We start from the raw sequence: 13428 nt of genomic DNA, 5'->3' as shown, positions 1-13428 counted from the left end.
ATTTCTTTTCCTCCCTGGGATGCCTGCGTGAGCATGGAGGGTTGGGTGGAGTCATCTGCCCCAGGCTGCTCTCCAGCTGTTGGAGTGTTCCCGCCTGTCGGGCCGCATGCCTTCTCCTTCAGGAAGCCCTCGATGCTTTCCCAGCCTCTGTGATCCCCGGTCGGCTGCCTGTGGCTCCTGCCGGCCCCTTTCGGGTGGATGCTCCTTGGATATGGATGGTCATGGCAGCCAGGAATCTGCTGAGCTTGATGAATGGATGAGGAGGACCCAGAGGCTGCCTAGGGAGCACTTTGTCCCTCTTCAGACGAGAGGAAGCAGCCTGCCGAGCTGAGCTCTCAGAAATCACAGGGCGGAGCCGATGGGCACCGCAGCCGCGGAGTCCTCACACAGGGAGGTCGGGCCCCACGCGGCCTGCGTGGTCGCTGAGCCAGTGCCAGGGACCGTCTCGGAAGTCAGCCCCCAAGGTTCACTGGAGCGTGACAGGGCTGTGCCAAGAGGAGGAAGAGCCGGTGGCCTCTCCAAGTGACAAGCCCCACAGTGACTGGAGCTCTCCACCTGGCCTGGCAGCTCTGTCTTGGGCCCAGCGGCCTCCTGTGCATGGTCATGGTGCAGGTGGCAAGAGCTAGACAGGGAGTGGGTCTCCACAGAGGCCTCGAGGCTCCTGAACAGCCATCGGCGGGAGAGAGGGGACCCCGAGGAGTGGGAGCAGGAGCCAGGCAGGCCCCAGAGCCACAGGCTCCTCCCAGGCTCAGGACATGGTGCAGTGACTGGATGGCCCGGGCTGGGTCCTGCAGTGGCTGCTCGGTCAGGTGGGGGGGTCCCCATCCCAGCAGGGTCCCCTCTCAGGGCTGTAGGGTGTTGTCAGCCGTCACTCAGACTTCCCCGAGGCCCCTCGCCTGGACTCAGAGGCTGCTTCATCTGCCTGCAGCCACGCGGGGGCGCCGGGCAGGGACTTGGGTCCCAGAGGGCTGCAGAGGTTCCCCGCTCCAGGTCACCTGCTGGCGAGTGCCAGGCCCCGCTGCTGCTTTGGGACAAGCACGTTGAGCCAACAGCTTAATCTGTGAGGCGTCCTGCCCGTGTGCTTTCCCTGAGCAAGGCCTTTGTGCTGCAGTCGTGGACGCACGAGTGTCCCCTGTGGCTGGGCGGTGACCTGCGGACATGGACGCACGAGTGTCCCCTGTGGCTGGGCGGTGACCTGCGGACGTGGACGCACGAGTGTCCCCTGTGGCTGGGCGGTGACCTGCGGACGTGGACGCACGAGGACCCCTGTGGCTGGGCGGTGACCTGCGGACATGGACGCACGAGTGTCCCCTGTGGCTGGGCGGTGACCTGCGGACGTGGACGCACGAGTGTCCCCTGTGGCTGGGCGGTGACCTGCGGACGTGGACGCACGAGTGTCCCCTGTGGCTGGGCGGTGACCTGCGGACGTGGACGCACGAGGACCCCTGTGGCTGGGCGGTGACCTGCGGACGTGGACGCACGAGGACCCCTGTGGCTGGGCGGTGACCTGCGGACGTGGACGCACGAGTGTCCCCTGTGGCTGGGCGGTGACCTGCGGACGTGGACGCACGAGGACCCCTGTGGCTGGGCGGTGACCTGCGGACGTGGACGCACGAGGACCCCTGTGGCTGGGCGGTGACCTGCGGACGTGGACGCACGAGTGTCCCCTGTGGCTGGGCGGTGACCTGCGGACGTGGACGAACGAGTGTCCCCTGTGGCTGGGCGGTGACCTGCGGACGTGGACGAACGAGTGTCCCCTGTGGCTGGGCGGTGACCTGCGGACGTGGACGCACGAGGACCCCTGTGGCTGGGCGGTGACCTGCGGACGTGGACGAACGAGTGTCCCCTGTGGCTGGGCGGTGACCTGCGGACGTGGACGCACGAGGACCCCTGTGGCTGGGCGGTGACCTGCGGACGTGGACGCACGAGGACCCCTGTGGCTGGGCGGTGACCTGCGGACGTGGATGCACGAGGACCCCTGTGGCTGGGCGGTGACCTGCCCGGGGTGTTCAGGGATGATGGGGTGCTCTGGCAGTGGGCCCAAGTGCTGAAGACTTGAAGGAAACAGCCCGGAGTTGGCAGCCAAAGGAGCTCTGAGGTCACAGAGAGGTCCATGTGTGCTTACCTGAGAGAGGAGACACGTGTGCTTACCTGAGAGAGGAGATGGAAGAGGCAGCTCAGGAGGTTCCGGGTGCAGAGGCCATGTCCAGGGAGGCAGCCACTACAGAACCAGCCAGAGCCTCAGCTACAGCCATGCCAGCCTCCTTGCTCACCCACAGGGAAACCAAGGTCCAGACAGACGGGCTTACGCAGTGTCCAGGCTCTGTTGCTGGCTGGGTTCCGTCCAGCCTCCACCTTCCAGCCTGGCCTTTCTTCAGGGCCCCTTCTGACCCTCCCCCAGCCAGTGACCGAGTGAATCCACAGTGGCCTGAGACCTGTGTGCCGGGTGCAGAGTCGCCCGTGAGCACTCAGGCTGGGGCCTTCCCGCCCCCTCCACCAGGGCCAGCCCCACATGCGGCTCAGAAATCTGCTTCGGGGATGCTGCTTTCAAAGCCGTAGCTGCAGAAGATTTTCCTCAGATGACACGCAACTGACATGAGACCCGCCCGCGGCCGTGCCTGGAAGCCACCTTATACCACCTCTCCTGCGGCCCGTTCTGAAGAGCAGCCGCGAGCTGGATTCCTCCAGGACGAGAGAGGCCGTGCAAGGAAACCCGGACAGCTGGCCTGGGGACTGGGATGAGTGGGCGAAGAGGTGTGGCCTGCAGGACTGCTGTGGACTGGTGGACGAGAGATTAGGTGCCCCCAGAGGGAAGGTGCGTGTGGGTCTGTAGGAGGTCGTCAGAAGGGGAGTGCAGGGCGGGGTCTGGAGGGTTCCCACAGGCCTGGGGTGTGATGCCTGGCGATGGCCATTCCGAGCAGGTGAACCCTGGTCCCAGGAGAGCAGTTGGTGGAGGTCACCAGTGTGGCCACATTGCCACGTTCTCTTGTCATCACTCCAATCCCCGCCTCTGCCAGGGCCCTGGGAATGTGGGTGCAGCTGGCAGGCCCCAGGGCTCCCGCACGGCACACAACGCCCCGCCCAGCCGTCATCCCGGGACCGTTGCCCTGAACTGGGAGACAAGACTGAGTGCCTCGGTGTGGAGAGACCCAGTAATTATCTGGCAGGAGATATTTTCTGCCCTGGAAAACCCAGAGGAGAAGCACTTGGGTTCGAGACACAAGCTGTGAAACTTTCCTGGGAGTTCAGGAAAAGTGGAAGGAAGGAGCCGGGGCCCCGAGGGGCACATCAGGCGGGTTCCAGGCGGCTGAGAGGCTCCTCACGATGCACCGCCCTTCACGGTGCCGGGAACCCCGGCCGCCACTGTGCCTGCCACCCTTGGTTGTGCCCAGACACTCTGTGGGGGAGGCGGGCGGTGCTAGCACCCTCCTCGGGGTGAGGCTTTGGTCTTTTGTCCCTGCCGTGCCCAGGCATAGCCTATACTCAGTGCTGGAGGGTGCTCATCTTACCAAGAATTTTGTGAAGCTGGTGGATCTGTTGCTCAGAATTTCAGAGTGTCCCCACGTGGGGTCCCTGAAGTGTCCTGGGTTCCTGTTTCCAGGCATCTGGGTCACAGGCCCCAGTTCCACCCCCTGAAGCACGGATTTGATGAGTGGTTTGGATCCCCCAACTGCCACTTTGGACCTTATGACAACAAGGCCAGGCCCAACATCCCTGTGTACAGGGACTGGGAGATGGTTGGCAGGTAATGGAGCCCCGCCCCTTCCCCTCCCACGTCCTGAACTGCTGCGCCCGGCGTGCCTGCCCCCCGTCTCTAGCACTGGTGGCCTCAGGCTGCTGCTCACAAGGGCTGGGCTGTCCCTGGGTCCCCGGGCACGGAGGGCTTTGGTTTGGGGGCTTCTGTCACCAAGTTTTGCCCCAGAGCCTGTGAGACTCACGCCTGGGGTTTCCCACCTTTTCAAGGTCGTAGATCCCTTTAGCTGTCCTGAGAGAGGAAGGCCCCCAGCAGAGTGAGCCCCCACAGTCTGTCCTAGCTGTCAGGGTACTGCCCATGTGGTCCACGGGTGGGGAGGCCGGCTGTGCTCCAGACGTCCAGGGACATGGGCAGGACAGGAGGTGGGACGAAACCCCACTGGGAGCCACACTAGGAGCAAAAGCCACTGTCCGGACAGAGCTGTCCTGGTGCCCGGGCATGGGGGCAGCACCTCTGGACACGGCAGCACCGGCTCAGGGACCCTCATCTTCTGTGAATTTTATTTTGCTTAATTTGACTCTTCTTGGCGGAAGTGCTCATTGGTTACGTGGCGGTGGACCAGAAGTGGCACCAGCTTGCTGCCTTTTTCTAGACAGAGCTCCTTGGAGGTGTGGGAGTCGCCCCGCGCGGCCCCCATTTGAAGTGTGCAGTTCTGTGGTTTGCAGTAGTCGCAGGCTGGGACGGCCAGCACTGCAGCCGTTTCAGAACGAGCCCCGTGGCCTGAGCAGTGGTTCCCCAGCCCCAGTCCCAGCCCCGAGCGACCACGGCCGCCTCACTGCCTTCACCTTGGTGTTGCGCGCTCGGCCCCGTTCCCCCATCTTCCTACGTGGCAGGTCATCAGATGCAAGACCATGACCTGGGGGAGTGAGGGACGCATCCAGCTTGGTCTGTTCTCTGAGTGGACATTTCATTTCCAGACTTTTTTTTTTTTTTTTTAACCCCCGAGACACGATCTCGCTCTGTCTCCCAGGCTGGAGTGCAGGGGCGCGATCTTGGCTCACTGCAACCTCCACCACCCAGATTTAAGCAATTCTCCTGCCTCATCCTCCCAAGTAGCTGGCATTACAGGCACACACCACCATGCCCAGCTAATGTTTGTGGTTTTAGTAGAGACGGGGTTTCACCACGTTCCCCAGGCTGGTCTCAAATTCCTGACCTCATGATCCACCTTCCTCGGCCTCCCAAAGTGCTGAGGTTACAGGCATGAGCCATGACGCCCGGCCCAGCCTCCTTTTACACCAAGCCCGTGGCCCGGCCCAGCCTCCTTTTACACCAAGCCCGTGGCCCGGCCCCAGCCTCCTTTTACACCAAGCCCGTGGCCCGGCCCCAGCCTCCTTTTACACCAAGCCCGTCGCCCGGCCCAGCCTCCTTTTACATCAAGCCCGTGGCTTTGCCAGTGAAGTCAGGGAGGAGGGGACTTTCTTGGCCTAGATTCTGACGTCTGTCCGGATCTGTGTTCTTTTCAGATATTATGAAGAATTTCCAATTAATCTGAAGACGGGGGAAGCCAACCTCACCCAGATCTACCTGCAGGTAACGGGGGGACGGGGACCACAGCAGCCTCGCCCTGTGGGTGACTGGGGGACGGGGACCGCAGCAGCCTCGCCCTGCGGGAGGCGGGGGGACAGGGACCGCAGCAGCCTCACCCTGTGGGAGGCGGGGGGGACAGGGACCGCAGCAGCCTCGCCCTGTGGGAGGCGTGGGGGTCGGGGACCGCAGCAGCCTCGCCCTGCGGGAGGCGTGGGGGTCGGGGACCGCAGCAGCCTCACCCTGCAGGTGACTGGGGGACAGGGACCGCAGCAGCCTCACCCTGTGGGAGGCGGGAGGGACGGGGACCGCAGCAGCCTCGCCCTGCAGGAGGCATGGGGAGGTCGGCCTGAGGCTGGAGGAGGACGGTGCGACTCTCACCATAGGAAGCCCTGGACTTCATTAAGAGACAGGCACGGCACCACCCTTTCTTCCTCTACTGGGCTGTCGACGCCACACACGCACCCATCTACGCCTCCAAACCCTTCTTGGGCACCAGTCAGCGAGGGCGGTGAGTCCTGGTTCCAAGGAGCACAGACGGCGCTGGAGGCCCCAGCTGTGCTTGGTGACTCCGGAGATGGGGCACTCAGTACCGTGGCGTTTAGTGACTATTTTGGAAAGGCCAGAGCAACCCCCCCGTTTGAAGCCATCCACTGGCCTGGGATCAGGAGAGGAGGGCTGTGGTGGGGGTGCCGGCTCTGTCCTTCATAAGCCACATACACTTGAACTGAAGCCATTCCTCTTCCGGGAAGAGGCCGGCCAGTTCGCTGTCGTCTGTGAAGTTAAGATTTAACGTACTCCGTGAATCCCAGTGTGCAGCTGGCTGCCTGATCTGTTTGTCTCCGTCCTCCAGGTATGGAGATGCCGTCCGGGAGATTGATGACAGCGTTGGGAAGATGCTGGAGCTTCTCCACGACCTGCACGTCGCGGACAACACCTTTGTTTTCTTCACATCGGACAACGGCGCTGCCCTCATTTCCGCCCCCGAACAAGGTGAGTGCTCACCGTCACTCCTCGCGGGTCCCCGCGGCCACTGTGTCGGTGAGGAGCAGCGGGACTGGCTGTGACGCAGGAGTGGCTTTGAACTTGGGGGTGGAGAGGAGATGACACAGGGAAGACGGTTTGTCTAGGAGGAGGCCGACGCTTCCCGAAGGGTGACCCTGGAGACCAGAGGTTTTGGAGGCTGCATGGAAACAGCAGGGCTGGTGGAGCGGGGTGTCCCTGCTGAGGTGGGGGCTGGCACCCAAGACCTCCAGCAGCCGTGGGAGTGTGGCCTGAACCTGGTCACCCAGGGGCCGGGCCGCCTCCATGAAGATGGGCTCCCGCCCCCACCACCCGAGTGGTTCCTGGGATGGAGCTTCAGCCTTTTCCCCACTCGGCACTGATGAATGCCTGACCGGACCCCAGCGCCAACAAACCCGAACCCGCCTCTTCCCAGACCACACGGGGGCGCCCTGCAGCCTCTTCCCAGACCACACGGGGGCGCCCTGCTCCCTCTTCCCAGACCACACAGGGGCGCCCTGCTCCCTCTTCCCAGACCACACGGGGGGGACCCTGCAGCCTCGTCCCAGACCACACAGGGGCGCCCTGCAGCCTCTTCCCAGACCACGCTGGGTGTACCCTGCAGCCTCGTCCCAGACCACACGGGGGCGCCCTGCACCCTCTTCCCAGACCACACGGGGGCGCCCTGCTCCCTCTTCCCAGACCACACGGGGGGGACCCTGCAGCCTCGTCCCAGACCACGCTGCCGGGGGGGCCCTGCACCCTCTTCCCAGACCACACGGGGGCGCCCTGCAGCCTCGTCGACCACACGGGGGGCCCGCAGCCTCGTCCCGGACCACACGGGGGCGCCCTGCAGCCTCTTCCCAGACCACACGGGGGCGCCCTGCAGCCTCTTCCCAGACCACACGGGGGCGCCCTGCACCCTCTTCCCAGACCACACGGGGGCGCCCTGCACCCTCTTCCCAGACCACGCTGCCGGGGGGGCCCTGCACCCTCTTCCCAGACCACACGGGGGCGCCCTGCACCCTCTTCCCAGACCACACGGGGGCGCCCTGCAGCCTCGTCCCAGACCACACGGGGGCGCCCTGCAGCCTCGTCCCAAGACCACACGGGGGCGCTCTGCAGCCTCGTCCCAGACCACACAGGGGCGCCCTGCAGCCTCTTCCCAGACCACGCTGGGGGACCCTGCAGCCTCGTCCCAGACCACATGGGGGCGCCCTGCAGCCTCGTCCCAAGACCACACGGGGGCGCCCTGCAGCCTCTTCCCAGACCACGCGGGGGCGCCCTGCAGCCTCTTCCTAGACCACATGGGGGCGCCCTGCAGCCTCGTCCCAGACCACACAGGGGGGACCCTGCAGCCTCTTCCCAGACCACACGGGGGCGCCCTGCAGCCTCTTCCTAGACCACATGGGGGCGCCCTGCAGCCTCTTCCCAGACCACATGGGGGCGCCCTGCAGCCTCGTCCCAGACCACACAGGGGGGACCCTGCAGCCTCTTCCCAGACCACACGGGGGCGCCCTGCAGCCGCGTCCCAGACCACACGGCGGGGGGAGGGGGGCCCTGCAGCCTCCTCCCAGACCACACGGGGGCGCCTTGCACCCTCTTCCCAGACCACATGGGGGAGCCGCAGCCTCTTTCCAGACCACGCGGGGGGCCCTGCAGCTTGGCATCCTGCAGGGAGAGGGGCTTCAGGGTTTGAAGTGATAGAAACCAGCACGGCTGGAAGCCAAAAGAGAAACATAGGCTCCCTCGTGCCACGTCCCACCAGATGGCTCCCATGGGTGAGCTTGGCTCCCGTGCAGGCCCTCCGGACAGCTCCACCTCCCACCCACTGGAGTCAGACCCATGTGTGGAGGGCTACAGGCAGCTCCTAGGAGGGAGGGTGCTGGCCGCCATTCCGCAGGGGGAGCCCGGGGGGCCACCTCGATGCCCGCACCCACAACCACCAGCCAGCAGTGGCAAGGGCCCCAGCGACCTGAGTCTTCATTTCTTTTTTTTCTTTTTTTTTTTTTTTGAGATGGAGTCTCGCTCTGTAGTTCAGGCTGGAGTGCAGTGGCCAGATCTCAGCTCACTGCAAGCTCAGCTTCCCGGGTTCATGCCATTCTCCTGCCTCAGCCTCCCGAGTAGCTGGGACTACAGGCACCCACCACCTCACCCGGCTAGTTTTTTGTATTTTTTAGTAGAGACGCGGTTTCACCGTGTTATCCACCGTGTAACCCAGAGTGCTGGGTTTCATACAAATGGCATACGTACCTATTTGTAATGAGAACCCCCACACCCAGCACCCAGCACAAAACTAGAAACAGAGCATCCCAGAGAAAGCGGGGGAGGGGGCCGGGCGTGGTGGCTCACACCTGTAATCCCAGCACTTTGGGAGGCCGAGGCAGGCAGATCACAAGGTCAGGAGATCGAGACCACCCTGGCTAACATGGTGAAACCCTGTCTCTACTAAAAATACAAAAAATTAGCCTGGCGTGGTGGTGGGCACTGGTAGTCTCAGTTATTCAGGAGGCTGAGACAGGAGAATGGCATGAACCCAGGAGGCAGAGCTTGCAGTGAGCCGAGATTGCACCACTGCACTGCAGCCTGAGCAACAGAGCTAGACTCTGTCTCTAAAAGAAAAATTAAAAAAGCAGGAAAGGGGAGAGAGAGAGAAGGAAAGAAAAGGGAGGGAGTCAGGGAGAGAAGGAGAAAGAAGAAAGAACAGCATGGCCTCCTGTGAGCCAAGTGTCCCCTAGAAGTGGCCACTATCCCTAGCTCAGTGTCCTTTGTCCCCTCACAGGTTCTGTGGCTCTGCTGCTATGAGCAGGGCCCTTCCTGAGCCAGGCCAGGTTCTGGGTGTTGGCGTGTTCGCCTGTGAGGGACTCTGAGCAGAGCTGCCTGGGAGGTTCTGTTCAGAGGCTTCCCCACGCTGCCACTCAGGGGGGTTTGGAAGGCAGCGCAGGAAAGAATTGCGGTGACTTCACATCCCCTGGGTGGTTCACTTTTTCACTACCAGAAAAATACTTTTTTTTTTTTTTTTTTTTTTGAGACAGAGTCTCGCTCTGTCGCCCAGGCTTAAGTGCAATGACGCAATCTCGGCTCACTGTAAGCTCCGCCTCCCGGGTTCCCGCCATTCTCCTGCCTCAGCCTCCTGAGTAACTTTGACTACAGGTGCCCACCACCATGCCCAGCTAATTTTTTGTATTTTTAGCAGAGACGGGGTTTCACCATGTTGGCCAGGATAGTCTCGATCACCTGACTTCGTGATCCACCCACCTCAGCCTCCCAAAGTGCTGGGATTACAGGCGTGAGCCACTGCATCCAGTTTTTTCTTTTTTCTCTTTTTTTGAGACAAGGTCTTGCTGTGTCACCCAGGCTGGAGTGCAGTGGCGTGATCTCAGCTCACTGCAGCCTTGACCTCCTGGGCTCAGATGATCCTCCCACCTCCTGAATAGCCTCCTGAATAGCTGAGACTACGAGGCACGCCACCACACCCAGCTAATTTTTGTTTTTGTAGAGATGGGGTTTAGCCATGGTCTCTCTTTGGTAGAAACCAGTCTAGGCTAGTCTTGAACTCTCGGGTTCAAGCAATCTCCCTGCTTCAGCATCCCAAGGTACTGGGATGACAGGTATGAGTCACCACAGCCAGCCCTTTGGTTTCCTTTTCCCCTTTTTTCAGGGGACCCGAAGCTGAGAGCGCCTCGGGTACTCAGGCTACAGCAGCAGGAGTGGTTTTTCTCCCTGACATGAGCCCCTGCCTCCTCCCTCCATGTCTGGGCGTGAGCCGGGGATGGTGCCGGCACCGGAGCTGGCCTTTGCCCCATGAGCACTTCCCACAAGCAATGGCTCGGAGACCAAAATCCAGTCTTGGGGGTTTGTCCGAAACACAGATTCCTGCACCCCACCCTGACTGACGGAGTCAGAACCGTAGGGGGCCAGAAGTTGGCTGCATTTTAAGTTCCCCACACACCGGGAGGCTTGTGAACATTCACGTTCGGGAAGCACCAGCCGGCGACTGCGCACCAGCACCCGGGCCTCTGCTGCGGGAGTGTACGTTTCTGAGTCTTGCTGATACCATGTGGTTGCATTTCCGTTTCCTCAGTGGACATGACGTTGCCACTTTCCCAGGAGACCTTGCAGCCGCGGCATCTCAGATGAGCCCCTGGAGGGCTGCCCCGAGGCTCGGATCTCGCACTCCCGCCAGAGCGCCCCGGCCGGGCCCTTTGTCCCCATGACCGGTCTCAGTGACTCAGTGTCACCTGGGGAGGGGGAGGGCTGGGGACATCGGGTCCCAGTGGCCTGACATGGGGCCCCTCTCTCCCAGCTGGCAGCAACGGCCCCTTTCTGTGTGGGAAGCAGACCACGTTTGAAGGAGGGATGAGGGAGCCTGCCCTCGCGTGGTGGCCGGGGCACATCGCCGCAGGCCAGGTGAGTCAGCGTCCACCCGTCTGCCGGGCAGCAGGCACAGGCCTGTGGCCATCCTAGGGTGTGTGCAGCCCTCACTTTCCTCTTGCCTGCCCACCCTTCCCAGGGCCTGGCCTGCCTGTCCCTTCTGCCTGTCCTGGAGCTCCCTGGGTGTGTCAGGAGCCATCCCCACCACAGCCACTCAGAGGCGCTCCTGTCCAGCCTCAGCTGCCCCTCCACGCCTGGTTTTCGTCCACCTGCTTCTCTGACTTAAGGGGCAGGGCTCACGGTGGCGTTAGGGCTTTCAGTCTTAGAGCGAGGCGGTCCTCTCCAGACAGGTGGGCCTGGAGAGGTGGGACCTCCTGGCATCTCCCTGGCAGGGCTGTGATTCTCCTTTCATCTGATCCACAGGGGCAGAGGAGGCTGCCAGGGAGTGAGGACATGGCCTGGCTCTGGGGTCTTTGAGACCTGGTTTGAGGCCCTTCTGCCACTCACAGACCTTGTGGTTCCGCTCAGTCCCTGCCATGGGCATGTGTGTGTGCGCATATCTGTAGACCCAGCTGGGCAGCAGGGCGCATGTCCCCCCGGGGATTGGCCCCCAGCCCCGTCGGGTCGGGGCAGTGCCCTGAGCATGTTGCTGTCGTGTGTTTCAGGTGAGCCACCAGCTGGGCAGTATCATGGACCTCTTCACCACCAGCCTGGCGCTTGCGGGCCTGACGCCGCCCAGAGACAGGGCCATCGATGGCCTCAATCTCCTCCCCGCCCTCCTGCAGGGGCGGCTGATGGACAGGTTGGTGCTAGAACTGCCCCGGCCCCTTCCCCGGGATCCAAGTGGTGAAGCCCAGAGCTGATGATCAGGTGTGACCCCCAGGCCCAGCTGCCCCTCATTCTGGACACAGGCGTGCTTGTGCCCAGTGCTGAAGGAGGCGGGGGACCTGTGACGAGAGGACCTGGGGGTCTGCCTGTGGGGCGGGAGCCACCCTGGGAAGGTCCAAGCACAGCGAGGCCCTGGCTCTCAGGAAAGCCTTAGGAGGGAGGGTGAGGCCTGGAGAGGGGCCTCATCCCTGCCTGTACCCGGGCACACGCCACCCCTGCCCACCCCACCCCTCTTCCCTGCCCAGCCTGGTTTTCGGTGCCCCATGGCTTCCTGTAGTTTCCTTCCACCTGAGTCGCTGCTCTGCCAAGTCCACAGCCCGGCTCATCCGGCTCTTAACTTCTGTCTAAATCCTTGGTGTCTGAAGTCCATTTCCTACCCCCGAGAGCAGCCACCACTTCACTCAAACCACGTTTCCTGGGCGGCCCTGAAGGGATGAGGATTATTCCAAAGGCTTGATGGGAAACAGAAGGTGGGGATGGCCCAAGGCAGCTGCCTCCTCCGGCTTTCCGGGGCCGGACAGAGGGGGTTTTGCTCACTTGTCCCCTCTCGGGACCTGGCACAAGTGCTTGGTCACTGTGGGGAGAGACGGTGCCCGGCTGCGTCCCCCACTCCCCGTTCCTGCCTCGCAGGCCCAACGTGGTCCGGAGACCCCGTGCCACCCGCTTTCCTCTCGCCTGCCCACCCTCCCCAGGGCCTGGCCTGGCCTCACCAAGGACCAGCAATGAGGGGACGCCCAGGCACCCCAGCCCCGGCCACCTTACTGGCCTTTTCACTTTTCGGTCGTCTTTGTAAAGTATCACCCAAGACCTCACGCAGAGGCATGAGCCACTGATGACGGACGCAGCCCGGAGCCCCCAGGTGGACCCAACGTGTGCTTCCCATCGTTACATGGTCCTCCCCTCCCGTCCGACAGGCCCGTCTTCTATTACCGCGGTGACACGCTGATGGCGACCACCCTCGGGCAGCACAAGGCTCACTTCTGGACCTGGACCAACTCCTGGGAGAACTTCAGACAGGTACGGGGCTCGGGACACGGGCGCGGGCGAAGCTGCCCCCATCTCTGTCCAGATGTGGCCCCTGAGTGCCATCCTTGGGGAGGCACAGGAGGATGAGACAGGCAGGAGCCCCACCCCCTCCACAGCCTCCTCTGCGTGGCCCCCAGTCCTTCAGCGTGGCCCAGGGTGTGGCAGCTGACAGGCTGGAGGCGAGGGAGGGACCTCCTCCTGCCCCGCATGATGACAGCAGCCCTGCGGCACAGCTACAAGCCTGGCCCAGACCCTGGTCGGGTGGCCCCCATGGGCCTCTCCATCCTGCCAGGGCACCTGAGCCTCGCCCACACCCCAGGCTGGAGGCGATAGGGGCGTGGCCTGCTTGGCCCCGGGTGCTACATGGGGGCCATAGCCTCAGCGTCACCACAGCAGCCCCCAGCGTGGGAGGGTGAAACGCCACACGCACAGGGCCTGGGGCTCCGGCCACCCCAGGCTACCCCAGTATTGTCAGTGCCAGACTCTCCCACGAGCCCTCGCCTCGAGCCTCCTGCTCCCTCCCCAGGGCCTTCTCTGGCCCCTGCTAATCCCCACGCTCCAGCATCCCCGACCCCCTCCTGAGGGGTCTCTCTCAGCCCCACCCACTCCCAGCATCAAAGTCTTGAGATATGAACCCTCTGCTAATCTGCCTTAATTGGGAAGAAAATCATTCAGTTTAATGGAGAATCTAAGGACTAGAAGTGAGGACTGGAGCTGAGGGCTGAGCACTCAGGCTGAGGAGTGAAGCTGCTCGCGGGGCAGCAGCTGGAGGGCACCAGTGCCCAGGAGTGTTTTTGGCCTCTCTCCACCTTGTGCAGGCCCCGCACCCACTCTTTTTTCGGGTTTTACCCAACACT

General features: G+C 63.0%; 1 protein-coding gene across 12 annotated transcripts in view; it reads left to right on the top strand.

Moving 5' to 3' along the window:
- LOC105488842 (galactosamine (N-acetyl)-6-sulfatase) overlaps nucleotides 1–13428 on the top strand; it is a 52748-nt gene that overhangs the window by 16792 nt on the left and 22528 nt on the right. For all 12 annotated transcript variants that reach the window (XR_011616690.1, XR_011616689.1, XR_011616688.1 and 9 more), the window contains exons 5-11: nucleotides 3602–3745; nucleotides 5221–5287; nucleotides 5668–5792; nucleotides 6135–6274; nucleotides 10590–10693; nucleotides 11323–11459; nucleotides 12460–12562. Coding sequence is in view for 6 of the 12 variants with exons in the window: in XM_071085102.1 (XP_070941203.1) it covers nucleotides 3602–3745; nucleotides 5221–5287; nucleotides 5668–5792; nucleotides 6135–6274; nucleotides 10590–10693; nucleotides 11323–11459; nucleotides 12460–12562 (820 nt within the window). In the remaining 6 variants the exon portion in view is untranslated. The remainder of the gene's footprint in view (nucleotides 1–3601; nucleotides 3746–5220; nucleotides 5288–5667; nucleotides 5793–6134; nucleotides 6275–10589; nucleotides 10694–11322; nucleotides 11460–12459; nucleotides 12563–13428) is intronic.

The sequence above is a fragment of the Macaca nemestrina genome, chromosome 18 (assembly GCF_043159975.1).
Source record: "Macaca nemestrina isolate mMacNem1 chromosome 18, mMacNem.hap1, whole genome shotgun sequence".
NCBI classification, from domain to species: Eukaryota; Metazoa; Chordata; class Mammalia; order Primates; family Cercopithecidae; genus Macaca; species Macaca nemestrina.
The sequence above is the reverse complement of the archived record's forward strand: the minus strand, read 5'-3'. Positions and strand labels throughout refer to the sequence as shown.